The sequence below is a fragment of the Xenia sp. Carnegie-2017 genome, unplaced genomic scaffold (genome assembly GCF_021976095.1).
Source record: "Xenia sp. Carnegie-2017 unplaced genomic scaffold, XeniaSp_v1 HiC_scaffold_2, whole genome shotgun sequence".
Taxonomy (NCBI): Eukaryota; Metazoa; Cnidaria; class Anthozoa; order Malacalcyonacea; family Xeniidae; genus Xenia; species Xenia sp. Carnegie-2017.
Genome location: NW_025813482.1, coordinates 8046018 through 8059905, shown reverse-complemented (window position 1 = coordinate 8059905; position 13888 = coordinate 8046018). Strand labels below are relative to the sequence as shown.

General features: G+C 32.5%; 2 protein-coding genes and 1 long non-coding RNA gene across 4 annotated transcripts; 2 read left to right on the top strand and 1 right to left on the bottom strand.

The window, feature by feature from the left end:
- Positions 1–235: 235 nt before the first annotated feature.
- On the top strand, positions 236–1279 carry LOC124440851 (aquaporin-11-like). The gene has a single exon (XM_046991292.1). The coding sequence runs from the start codon at positions 489–491 to the stop codon at positions 1266–1268; it is 780 nt and encodes a 259-aa protein (XP_046847248.1). The 5' UTR covers positions 236–488; the 3' UTR covers positions 1269–1279.
- Positions 1280–1499: 220 nt separating this feature from the next.
- On the top strand, positions 1500–7397 carry LOC124440852. The gene is made up of 4 exons (XR_006946780.1): positions 1500–1614; positions 3682–3785; positions 6914–7040; positions 7250–7397. It is a non-coding gene; the product is annotated as an uncharacterized LOC124440852 (long non-coding RNA).
- On the bottom strand, positions 2011–13830 carry LOC124440849 (aladin-like). 2 transcript variants are annotated; one of them, XM_046991290.1, is made up of 18 exons: positions 13336–13830; positions 12220–12353; positions 12064–12116; positions 10526–10617; positions 10317–10348; positions 9426–9494; positions 8542–8573; positions 7920–7979; positions 7722–7805; positions 7516–7636; positions 6877–6998; positions 6515–6575; positions 6106–6196; positions 5530–5632; positions 5224–5291; positions 4976–5051; positions 2774–2861; positions 2011–2210 (listed from the first exon to the last, which is right to left on the bottom strand). In XM_046991290.1, the coding sequence occupies exons 6-18, from the start codon at positions 9444–9446 to the stop codon at positions 2106–2108; spliced, it is 1032 nt and encodes a 343-aa protein (XP_046847246.1). In that variant the 5' UTR covers positions 9447–9494; positions 10317–10348; positions 10526–10617; positions 12064–12116; positions 12220–12353; positions 13336–13830; the 3' UTR covers positions 2011–2105. The 2 variants fall into 2 exon arrangements, with proteins under 2 accessions (XP_046847246.1, XP_046847245.1); XM_046991289.1 differs by lacking the exons at positions 12064–12116; positions 12220–12353; positions 13336–13830 and having other exon boundaries at positions 10526–10714.
- Positions 13831–13888: the final 58 nt, after the last annotated feature.

Here is a 13888-nt window from a genome sequence, read left to right as displayed (position 1 = left end):
AAATGCTGTTCACATACTTATACTGCATGACAGTCATGACGTTCATACACGATGACAACTAAGCACAACATTACAAACAACTATCTTACTTAAGCGAACAGCTCAATGACCAGGCAGAGGCAGGTTAACGTATATCGCAATACGAGTGATATACGAGCTTCAGTGGGATGACGTCTTTAGACCTCTCGCTTCGCTGGACAAATTTTGTTACTACGTTACAGCTCGATCGTGCGGAGGAAGTTGAAGAGACAAAGAATAAAACCTTTGTCCAGTTTGTCCTTTGACCTTAGGGGTTACATCATATAAAATTTCAATAATATTGTACTAATATCGATAGGAATTTTGCTCGATTAACTACTTCTCAACAATTTTCACGTCAGCTTTTCATGTAAAGAGCAGCTCATGGTGCTTACTTAAATTAATAGTCTCGTATCAAATCTACAATCGTACGGTCGATCTATTTTGGCTTCGTACGGACAATTAACGTTATGGTTCTGTCGTTGTGTGTATTACACATATTAGTTGTGTTAAACATTGCTTACGTATTACAGCAGTATTTGAAGGATTTACTTCGCAAATACTTGATCACCTTAAATTATCTTGAGGAAGCAATAGCAACATTTGCTTATTCGTCTTGTGTATTTGAAATCGGTGTCATAAACAGCGAATATGGAGTAATCGTGGCATTGTGTGCTGGTTTCTTGATTTTACTTGGAAAGAACGGCAAATTTCTTTTCCAGGGAAGAGCTGCTAATCCATGTGGCTTGATGTACGATTTGCTTCAAAGTTTAAAGTTGAACGATTTTTTAATGTTAACTATGATGCAGTTAAGCGGAGCCTTTCTAAGCTATTTTTATATTTCATTAATGTGGAAACTAACCCAAAGTTCTCAACATTTCCAACATCTGGAATATTCATGGAAACTGGAGCTTAAAATTGAGATCGTTTTTAGTTTCTTAAAGGAATTTTTTGCCACTTTTATTTGCAATTTTGTTGACCTGGTAACCCGACAAGAAAATATGAAATCAGTTAATCCTATTATAAATACAGCCACCAGTGTGCTAATATCATATCTTCTAGCGGATTCTACTGGAGTCTGGATGAATCCAACATTAGCTAGTGTGCATTTGTTTCAATTTCGAAAAAAATTGCTACAAAATATCATTGTCTTTTGGTTTGCACCAATTTTTGGCACAATATTCGCGTACAATTTAGCTATTTATGTGTTAAATACTGTAGTGAAACACAGAATAAAAAAAGAACTTTGATCAAAACACAATAGTCGTGGCTATTTAACAAAAGAATATTGTTTTATAGTGTTTTCAGTAAGTTAGTTGAGTTCTCAGTACAGAGAAATATTATATGCAAGTATTATGATGCAAACCAGCTCTAGTTTAAAAACATAATTGTAGCAAAACCTCATGGCTTACAGGTAACTAACACATTGATCTGCTTGTGGGCTGCATGTGCCAAAATCAAAATTTCTAATCATAGGAAAATAACGTTTTGGAAAGAAACGGCTAAATTAATAAGTAAACGAGTAGTCCAATTTCAAAATCACACTATTTACAATGACAAAAAATTATGAATAATCAATCGACAGTTACCAAACAGGTAATGAAACATTTTCATACAATGGGAACGAGTTTTTTGCGTTCATACTTGATATAGTGACTTGATCATTCATTGCAAGCAAACATCCAATTATTTTTAACATTCTGAATTTCTGATTGTCGCACAAAAAATGTCAGTGTATTTTAATGTATAGGGGATAAGGTTATGGTTAGGGTGGGTGTACAGGGGGTAGGGTTAGGGTTAGTGTATTGAGAATAGAGATAAGGAGTAGGGTACGGGGGTTAGTAGTAGCCCAATACAAACCCTAAAATGTTCAGTATGTTAAAATCTAATTGTATAAACTGCCTGGTAAGAAAAAGGCAATTGATATTTTTGCTCATACTCTTTCTCGCAAGAAATCATCCCTCCCGTAAGTCTGAAGAAGAAACCTACCTATGTATATAAAAATGTTTTAATTTTCAAAATGGTTGTCAGGTGGTCATTTATTTTACGTAGAATTTTCCTTTCTTTGAGTAAATCGTTTTGATAATCTACCCAATACCAATATCACGGGAAGAAGCAATGCCATTTTGCATAATTATCTTCTTCGGCGTAAATAACATAGGGACGAAGGACATTTCACCATTCGACCAAACCTGAAGGGGAGCGAAATACAACTATCTCAGAAATTCATAATAGCAATCCATGAAACAACTAGCGTAATAATTTGAAGATGAATCTTTCGTCGCAAAAAATTATTATTACTCTAACTTTGCTTCATTCGTAGTCACATGACTTAAAATACATGTAATGTATCCCCTCAGGGAAAAAATTATTGTCCGCTTATTTTAATATCACAACAAAAAAAAAACAGCCATGGAGCCGAAAACTAAAAAAAACTTGAGCTTACTAAGCGACAAAATTCAACTATTAATAGAAAAAGGATTCAGAAAACACTTGGAAGTCGACCAAAAATGGCGTGGTCACCTTATAGCATTTTGCAACGAAATTTCGCAGGGCGAATTTCCCAAAAGATTTTTTTATTAAAAAGCTGTCGAAATCTATGATCTTTGTCCCTATATAACGAAACTCCGTACTCGACTTCGTCTCGGAAAACATTGAGACTCTCGGAAGATATAACTCACTATTCCATTTGGGGATCATAAATGAAATGTATAATAATCTTAGTAACAATACCGTACGATATGCACACACTTACAACAGACAATAGAGCTCCTTGCGTGAAGTTTTTTTGAAAAGATATTAGCTGAGGTTGTCCATTACTTGGTAATCCATGAATCAAACCACTATAACGGAAGGATTTTCACAACATTTCAACACGTACGTAGAAAATAGTGAAGATAGGCATGTTAAAAAGAAGTAGATTTATCATTGAATGTAAGAACAACAACATTTCAACACGTACGTAGAAAATAGTGAAGATAGGCATGTTAAAAAGAAGTAGATTTATCATTGAATGTAAGAACATAAGAGTTGTTATCATGCATCATGCAACAAACTTTTTCTTTGTATAACAAATGAGTTTATGTTAAATATTGCCATTTTTTCTTGTTTCTTTCTTTTTATAAAACGTCATGATAACATTCTCAGTTTACAATCAAACGTCTGAACTTGAAAATTATTCTATGTTCTAACGTTCGCTAGAAAAGTTAATAAGTATATGAGTTGCCTATCCTGTCAAGTTTATTGGTCACATTTTCTTTAGTCTTGTCTATGAACTGATCACAATTTGCTGTATGGGTTGTATTTCTCATAAAAGTATTTTTTTTATCTGTCTTTCTAAGATGTCAAAGATTTATCTGGTATACATTTTTGTTGTCAGTAATCACTTTATAAGATCTAATACCTCATATTACGAGGCAGATCAAGTTTTTAGGGCAGCCATATTCTATGGTCATTTTTTTTATAAGCCAACCATTGTCTATGGTCATCTTTTTTATAGGCTAACCACTTTTTATGGTCACGTTTTTTACAGACCAACCATTCTCTATTGTCATCTTTTTTATAGGCCAAAATTCTCTATGGTCACATTTATTTTAGGCCAATGATTTTCTATGGTCACCTCTTTTACGGGCCAACCATTCACTATGGTCATTTTTTTTATAGATCAACCATTCTCGATCGTCACCTTTTTATAACCATTTTGGAACAAAGCTGCCGCGAGATCTTTCTTTTGAAGCATCACACCGAAGAATTAAATCTTCGCTTGGGTAAGAATATTTCAATTCAAAATGATAGTTTTATAAAATACCAAGTGATGTTATGTTATTCTGTCCAAACCCATACAACGCCTTTATACGTGGTTCACAAACACAATACTTAACTTCGCAAGAAATCTGGTATAAATCTTTTACAAAATCCACACACCTTCTAACGTATGTAGATGTATGGAAATTTGGCAGTTAGTTTTTGAGCGTATATATTCTTTGATTTTTGATTTCTATAATGTTGTCTTTTTTGCCATTGCAATAAAACAAGCAAGTAATGAATGGATTGTATAATTTATAAATGGTAAAGATGAATAGGCTTTCATGTAATAAAAGCAGGTTTTAAATGGCATTACCGCAAAAATATCCTAGGTTTTAAAGATCCTGCGTTGTTCAGTGCTTGCCCCAAATTGCTTGAATTTTTGATAGCTTGTATAACACAGTCCAAAGTTTGACTCATGTTGATTAAATTACTATTTCGATGAGTATTTTTGTGCGCAAACCCTGTTTTGAAGGACTTTAACAACGTTCTTTCACTGGTAGAAAATCTGACATTTTCAGAAATTTCATTGCCAGCTGTACCAGAGAACGTTAAAGTACTTAGGATAACTAAAAGTTATTGCTTAGTCTGCGCGCGTCTTGTTTTAAAAAACTTTTTCGTAGAGTCTACTTTTTTTTCACACCATGTTCAGGGTGTATATAAAAAAACTAAACAGTTTGGAAAACGTCGCTAAAGTCGCCAGCGCGCAATATTGGAAAAATCTTTGGTGGTTAATGGTTGAAAATGGTTATTATTTAAAAAAAATTTTCAGTCAGATGAATCATTGAAATTCCAACTACCTACTCCAGCCTGCGTGCAGTCTCTACGGGGGAGAGAAAATTAGGGCGGAGAAGGTAGAGACTGCACGCAGGCTAAGGTTTTGACAGATGTTGCGCGCTGATAAATTGAATGACGTTTTTCTTTCTGTTCAGTTTTTGATACACCGTGTAGATTAATATTTCTCCCCTATTGAAGTTGAAAGCCGTTGTAATTCGGAAAAATACTAAGCTGCGGAAAACGGCATTATATACATATGTAGTATATATAGAACATGGTTCTGTAGCTACTATACATATATAATGCATGCAAGAAAATAGGTTAGAGAAATGTACACAAAATTTAAGTATTTATATGCATTTGACAGTATCCTCACCTGGGAATCAAATCAAGTACATTTTCAATATTTGTTTTGAACACTGGTATATAATCTTGAGCTTTTCCATTTTCATCTTTGGAAAAATAAAAAAGTTTATTTACCCAAAGCAATGGCGTAAACATCCTACACATGTCAGATCATAAGCATTATTCATTTCTTTAGAAATTTACTGTTTTTACAATGGGTGAACACCAAATATTTATATCAAATGACCAGTAGGCAGCGTAAATAGACAACGTAATTACCTTTAAGTAATAAAGCAAGCCTTTCACCAGTTGGGTCCCACGTCATACTACTTACAAAGCCACCAACTCTATAATTAAATCAAGAACAATAAAAGTAAGAAAGCAACAGGAAGTACATAAAAATGTTAAGGGAAAAACATAAGAACTGTCAAGTCATGCTTTCCAGTCGCATTTTAAATTTTAAAATAAAAGATAAAAGTCGGATGACAAAGATCAATTCATTTCGTATCGTCCAATCAATTCTTTGGGGGAAAAATGACAAAATAAAACGATATAGAAATGCAACATAGGTCAGCTTTTTTATACCTAACTATAGTGTCATTCACCTCCCAAGAGTATTCTGTAAGATCAGCACATTCAACCGCCATTTTCGCACCACCAATGTTGAAATCTTCCATGCCTGTTCTTTCTAACGTGAGATAATTAAGACAAATAAGAAAAATAAAAAACGTGTTTTTGTGAATAAATTACAATCAAAAGGAGAATATGTTGTAGGAATCTCAACGCAAGGAAGCTTTAACACAACACAATATTTTCAGGAGGTCTATAAATCAAAATGTGTGCCCTCACACTAACTACGTGAAACTTTAGGTTAGTTGCAGAAGTCCTGTCTAGGTCTCATTACAGCAGCAAAATGTGTGCCCTCACACTAACTACGTGAAATTTTAGGTTAGTTGCAGAAGTCCTTTCTAGGTCTCATTACAGGAGAAGAAGAGTTTGTTTGAATTTAATTTGACTCTGTCAGCTTGACGCTTGAATAGCAATGTTCAGGTTTGTTTTATAACCAAGAGAATTGGTAGAAAAAATAAGTTAGCTTCACGTCTTCCTACAACTAAAAGTTAATTTAACAAATTTATAAAAGTACCAAATATCTAAACTTACCAACTGGTTCACAAAATTTAAGATAATAGAGACTTTTCCTCTCTAACACAGAAAATACCAGAAATCTTCCATCCGGACTCCAGCATGCAGCCTATAAATATGAAAGCAATGAGAACAAAAACACATGAAAAGTGTCTTTATAACATAATGTGAAATGTAGGAATACAAATTTTTGGAAAGGAAGGCTTTGAGATGTGCAATCTATTTCAGACAAAAAATTACTCACGTAAAACAAAGTCGATTTTTGTTTACTAGTAGAGAAAAAACAATTATGGTAAGCAAAATACTTTCGCCTTTTTTGTAATTGCGCTTTCAATTCGTTGCTTCGACTCTTCTTCAGATAATCGCACAAACTTTTTGCATTTCTTCGTTGTTGTACTTTGGCTGATATCCACACTCATCTACGTACCTGACATTTGGAGGCTAAATTTGTCCATTTCTCACAAGTCCATTTTTGAGTTTCCCAGACCCTATATAAGAAAAAAATGCAACACATAAAAATACATTTCCACACTACTACAATTACTAAACGTAAAATAAAACGATAAAGTTAGGAAAACAGAGTCAGTAGCGAATCCAGAGTAGGTCAGATTCGAATTTAAAATACTTTACAGCAAATCGTATTGCTGTAAATCACTTTGAATCTAAAATGAGCCTCCTTAACATATTAAAATTTACCATTTATCTGCAGCTAAAACTTGACAATAATACGCACAAAGTGACCAGTATTTTAAGGTCGTATAGCAATACATTACAAATATATTTCAATACCGTATTAAACTTGATTCAGTTGAAACAAATACTTTAGTATCGCAAGGTGACCACATAACTTGTGAAATTGAGCCACCAATACGATGAAGAGCTGTACCACAATCCATAGCGACATCCCAAACCTATTATTGTAAAAACGGTAGACTTCAACTAGATGAAACGAGGTAAGGAATTAAACCAGTCATTGTAGTTAAACGTTTCATCTATTTTCCGTATACGTCCATAAATGTTGATTTCTTGAGTTAGCTCAATACGACAAGATTCAATGGATGATGGAAGTACGAACCAATCAAAGCATAAAATCAAAATAGTAGGCGCCAGTTAAACTTTGAAGATCAAAATAATAACATAACTATGAACAATTTAATTTTAGATTTCAAAATGTACAAAATGTCCAAAGTGAGTAAAACGTTCAGGAAAAACGACATCAACGGAATTATTCGACACAATAAAACGCATAAAATACGAAAAACATACTAGTATTGAATTTAAAGAAATTTAATAAACTTGAAACTATCAAAGCTTTGGCACTCTGTTCGGTCACATGACCCATTTACAAAATGTTTAAAAAGATTATTCAAATAAATTTCTGCCGTACGTCTTTTAGTGACTGAAAAGTTCAAAAAACATGAAACTTACAATCATGACACCATTTAATGCAGAACCTGATACCAACAATCTGCCACCGGGGCTCCATGATATAGATGTGAGAATTGTATGTCCTGAGTATGTTAAGAGTCTCGCAGAGCTTGGCCCTTGCCTTAAATTATAAATTTATTTTCATAAACTCTAAATATCGGGCATGGCCTTGTTGACTTTATATTTGCAGCAAAATAACTGTTTACCTTACTCCCAACGAATTCTGATTTACATTCCAAATAATGACTCCGTTTTCACATCCAACCGCAAGAACTGAGGATGACAGGGGCCTAAAACCGTTTAAACATAAGAATTTAGGCAATACAATTGTATTATATTGACATCATTTGATTTTAAAATCTAAATTTATCGAAGAAATATAGAAATTGTAAACATAATTTTACCTCCAAGCACAACAAGAGACATTAATCTGTTTTCTATGATTCAGAAGCTTAATAAGGCCCCTAAACATAAAAGGTACATAATGGCCAGTGTACAACATTTACCATTGACGAAATTTGCAAAAATTATGAGTAATTTTGGATTGAATAAAGACTGGATTTTTTTCCTGTTTTTATGAATGCACTTATAAACCTGTTGGAATTGATTCTCTAAAGTGAACATTTTTTATTTAATTCTAACAGAGTCAAAAGAGCATTGACTCATCTCTAATTGACATAAACATCTCTAGTTTATTTTAGACTCTATACACAGCTATATTTGAAAGTCCATTGAACAGAAAAAAAGGTCAAACAAAAAATAAACTAAAAAATATCGTTAGGCTAAAAAATGTTTAACAATGCAAATAATACGAGTTAAGTTTGCAAGTTGTGAACATATTTTCGTATTGCTCCCAATGAGGTTTCTCTGTATCGGCTACTCATAGTCGCGGTTCATGATTTTGCCACTTTTTATTAAATGTTGATAACTTCATCATGAATTTGGGTGGTGTTTTTTTTGGGATATAGAACGATCTGGGACTTTATTCAATCAAAACTTGCTTCTGACAAAATCGTAAATTATTACCTTTTCACCATAAAAACTCTTATGGTATCATCCTGAAACACAATAAACCGTCATGTAATAATTATTAGTGCAATGATAATTATCATTAATTTTCATGATAATTTATCCTACACTTAACTATATTCTGCTTTTTGATTGGTTGTGTACGTATATATGATCACGTGATTGGCATGACAACATAAATAATGCAACGTCTTTTAAGTACTTTATAAATATACTACAGCAGTGTTGCCAGATCGTGAACAAAGTTGACAGATTTGTGAACTTTTTGCTCTCTTCATGAAAATTTCATGAACATTAAAAGTTTGTGAACTTTTTGTGAACTTTTCTAAATATTATGCATTTTTGTATTTTCATCATTTTCATAAAGAATGTATACATAAATCACAGTTTAATGAAAAGAAAATCTTCATAGCTCGACAGTTCTTTCAAAACAACGACGATTTTAAAATAATCCGATGTTTTCCGAATACTTCCGAGAGTTTTACAAAATTTCCGAGTTAATCCGTTAACTTCCGATCTTAAAAATTAGATAAAATATGAACTTTTTGCCATTTTTGTGAACTTTTGACGCAAGCGATCATGAATATTTTTAAATTTCATCTGGCAAAACTGTACTACACATTTTATTGTAAAAATTGTTTCAAAGATATCAATTGCCACGGTGGAAGGCCAAAATAACCTAAGAGTTCTAACAGTTTTACATACAAAACACCTGACCAACATTTCTAAAAAGTTGCCATTTTGTCAACAGTATCTTTTAGATTTCACATTTATTTTGGCCATCGGTCATGGCTACTGCAATCTTTAAAACAATTTTTAGATTTGAGACCACGACAAAGTCTTTATTTTAAAATATCTTATTTAAATATCTAAAAATATACCTTCAGATTCACGGCAAACATTGTTAAATGTGGGTGCCAAGCAATCGCTTTAATTGGATAACTTTTTCGCTAAAAACAAATGGCCCAATTTTGTTTTGAAAAATTATAGCCATGAGTTTCACGACAACACACAAACGAGGCCTATAAAAACTCTCAACTGAGGCAAACGTGTATTTTACTACCGTTGTTCTGGGCAGAGACAGTAGGCAGACATTTGTGGTGATATAAGTATTTACATGTAACGTAAACGTGTATTTTACTACCATTGTTCTGGGCAGAGACAGTAGGCAGACATTTGTGGTGATATAAGTATTTACATGTAACGCAAACGTTTTTACTACCGTTGTTCTGGGCAGAGACAGTAGGCAGACATTTGTGGTGATATAAGTATTTACATGTAACGCAAACGTGTATTTTACTACCATTGTTCTGGGCAGAGACAGTAGGCAGACATTTGTGGTGATATAAGTATTTACATGTAACCCATTCCAAACGGTATTATTTTGTTATAGTTACGTAAGAAATGGATTATTTAAGGATGCAGTTTAGAAAAGATTTGGCAACAGACTTCTGACAATCTTCTGATCTCGAAAGCCAAAGAAGCGTGTTAAATCATGCAACTGTAATCACATCATAAAACATACGTACAATGTGCCCGAATTCACCACTAAACTAAATTTGCTATAGGAATGTACCTTCTCAACCAATTTTTAATCAATGTCGCGGTAACTTTTCCCCAAACAAGTGTCACTTATATAGAGTCGAGAAACAGTATATAATACAAATATTACTTCAACAAAAAAATCATGAAAGGATCACATAAACTTCCTAAGTGACCAGGCTTTTTGGCTAAAACGGCAAAGGAATCTGTTTTTAACGCTTTCTATTTACCTGGTGCGTAAAATTCCTGATGACTGCTTCAGCTAAATGAAAACAAAATAACTGAATGCCGAAAGTACGTAAGCATTCTACTATAAAATCCTAGCATTTGGTTTTATTAATTAATCTTTCGTTATTTAACTCGTGTGGTGAAAAGACAAATCATAAACTTGATTATCTAATCATAAATTGTGTTATTACAGGGAGGCCAGTTTTCATACCTGTTGACCAAATGTTATAACATTTACCAAATCTTGCATCCACTTGGAAAATGTGTGAAGTTTTTGAGCGCAGTTTGAAATCATCTTTGGCACTGATATTACAAAAATTGACAAACATCATCTTTAATTTGTAAAAACTTTCTACTTTCTAAGGGTGCATGAAATTATAATTCAAAGATAATTCAAAGAAAATAAACCAATAGTTATAACGGTCAAATCTATGAAATCACCACATGCCTCTTTTTCATCATAGTGTATTCATGTTGTGTTCATGTGATTTAGCAATTATTTTCTCTCTCATTAAAATCCACGTATGTAGATCATTATGCGCTGACTATTCCTTTAAATAGGTACGTGTTTGGCCAAAGATAATCTATATTGTTTTCTCTCTCATTAAAATCCACGTATGTAGATCATTATGCGCTGACTATTCCTTTAAATAGGTACGTGTTTGGCCAAAGATAATCTATATTATTTTCTCTCTCATTAAAATCCACGTATGTAGATCATTATGCGCTGACTTTTCCTTTAAATAGGTATGTGTTTGGCCAAAGATAATCTATATTATTTTCTCTCTCATTAAAATCCACGTATGTAGATCATTATGCGCTGACTTTTCCTTTAAATAGGTACGTGTTTGGCCAAAGATAATCTATATTATTTTCTCTCATTAAAATCCACGTATGTAGATCATTATGCGCTGACTTTTCCTTTAAATAGGTACGTGTTTGGCCAAAGATAATCTATATTATTTTCTCTCTCATTAAAATCCACGTATGTAGATCATTATGCGCTGACTTTTCCTTTAAATAGGTATGTGTTTGGCCGAAAATAATCTATATTCTGACAAAAATTGTTGTGATTAGCTATTCTATAATGAGTTTGCAAGTGGAAAGTGATTTTGGAAGTATCTGCGTAAATAGGAATTTGATAAACCACATTTATAAATGAACACTCCAGCCAAAATGTGCCTGAACAGGCCAAACAAAATTTTAAAACTGCTTTGATGAAAGTTTGGACGTACAGTTGTTTAGCAATTGATACAGGGGCATAAATACAAGTTGAAAATACATGTAGAGCAAAAAAGCGACAAGGTCTATGTATTTTTGTCACAATCCCTGTTTTGTATTTCGTCAGAAAATGTGCGCATTATTAGCAGCGATTTAAAAGTGGTGAAATTATCATGTAAAGAAATTATCGAGTTTTTTCACGACCATCAAATGATAAAAATGAAAATAAAGACTGCACATTAACTACAACCCTTCTGGATTGCTTGAACAGAAAATAAAAAACTTTCATCACTACTTTAAATTCAATAATGGAATGTAATGACTCTCAAAAGTTAAATTTTGAAACTATAGAAAATGTTAGTCTGATAATGTTGTTACAACAATATTGATGGACACGTGACCAGAATGACGTCACGTGTTGTACATGATATAGTGCTATAGTGCAATCAAAAATCAATCTTGTATTTATCTCTTTGAAATCCAACAAATCTTTTAAAATATCCATATTGAACTACATATTTCCCTTACCTTTGACTGATTTGCTTAACTCATAAAGGACACCATTGATTCCATCTGCTAACCTACCAAATTTCAAATTTATAAAAAAATAATATCTAAACAAAGATATGTCGACAGCATTTACACGTGTTCATCAAGTTTGAATAAACATACGTACATACTTACCATGTATTGTACAATTTTTGCAGCAGAGTCTCATTAATTTCCAGAAATGGAGATTCAGAAAAACTTTCTCTTGCAAGGTTTGTTGGCATCTTCAATGGATCCTCAATTGCTGATATTTGATCAAATTCTCCATCCTAATAAAAATAATTGAGTAGATACTCATTTTATAAATGAAAGAAAACGATCATGAAACAACAGAGTTTGAACAAATTGAACATTTATCTGATTGCAAACATATTTGATTATATTCTGCATAAAATTTGAGTCGGTGCAAAAACTTTGTACATAAAACATTAGCTTGGTGAGTACTTAATTTGCAAATTGGTCTCCACATTATTTTATGAAAATAGAAGATATTTAAAACTAAGTATTTATCTTAACCTTCTTCATAGGTTTGGCTATTGTCATCAATCTTAGTTTTCTCTTAGTACTTAAAATGATAAAGGTAAGATGAACACACATAAATTATCAATAACTGAATAGAGTACTACACTTAACAGTTGTGCAGTGACAAACAGACAGATGAAATTTAAAGAATAGATGAATTGGGATGAAAAAACAACCCAACATTTATGAATCTGTTAAATTTCAAAATCAGCTTAAAATAAGATGTAAAGCTCTGTTGGTGAGATTTTTCCCCTGGTAACCATGTTCATTTTAATCGTGGATTTTATTGTTTGATATTAGAAAATATATTGCATTTATAAAACAGATAAAAGTATAATTAAAGATATTGAGAGGCACAGAGTAGGACAAAATAAAATTTATGCTTGATAAAATAACATTTAAGTTGAAAAAAGATATAAATAGTGCACATGATGAAACATTTTGATTGTAAAACTATCAGTCATATAGTGTCTGGTACATCTGACAAAAATCAAGAGAAATGTGTCTATATCATCTGTCACATGTCAGAATCATATGAATTAGCAGGCCTATTGTAGAGAAGTGTATCACAGTTATATATCTGTAAAATATCACAATATTATTAAAAAATGAAGAACCGACACACACATCTTAATATAGAAGGTAGTGAATGCGCCATGATAGAAATTAGAAGAAATCTATGTCTAATTTATCTTGATTAGTCGCGACAAAAAAAGCTGTAGGAGATACCTGTCCAAAATTATAATAACATGACGCTGAATCCTTCTCACCAGACACAAACTGTGAGTTGAACTCGTATAAAGTTGTGTTATTTTGAAGACCAGGTGTTGAAAATAGTAATGGCGACGACATTCTTTCTATCTTTGATATTGAAACTGGAGAACGATATCATGAAAAAGTAAAACATAAAGTAGAAAAACTCATATTAAAAAGTGCGTAAACTCTAATACAATTTTGCATGCAAATACGGTAATACACATTGTTCAACATTGTTAATTAATTTGAAATCCCCCCTCAACTTTGTAACCACTCCTTCACTCGTCAGCTACTTCCTTTACTTGTGTAATTACTTCCGGAAGTAACAATAGCAAATGGTAATAAATAATTAAATAATGGCAACTTTCCTTTAGGCAAAAACTTTTCTCCCATAACTGTCATAATATTTGACAACTTGAAATGAAGTTCTACCTCAACTAGAATTCAAATAGAGTTCACCGTCGGTGAACTCATATATGCAAGTTTTTCGTAATTAAAATCTTTTGAAATCAATTGTCTTGTCCCC

Coding starts and splice junctions, on each gene's coding strand:
- LOC124440851 (XM_046991292.1), top strand. CDS start 489: ATGGTTCTGTCGTTGTGTGTATTACACATATTAGTTGTGTTAAACATT.
- LOC124440849 (XM_046991289.1), bottom strand. CDS start 10,646: ATGATGTTTGTCAATTTTTGTAATATCAGTGCCAAAGATGATTTCAAA. Junction 10,349..10,525: donor TTATAACATTTGGTCAACAG/GTATGAAAACTG, acceptor GTTTTCATTTAG/CTGAAGCAGTCATCAGGAAT. Junction 8,574..9,425: donor TGTTTGCCGTGAATCTGAAG/GTATATTTTTAG, acceptor ATTGTGTTTCAG/GATGATACCATAAGAGTTTT.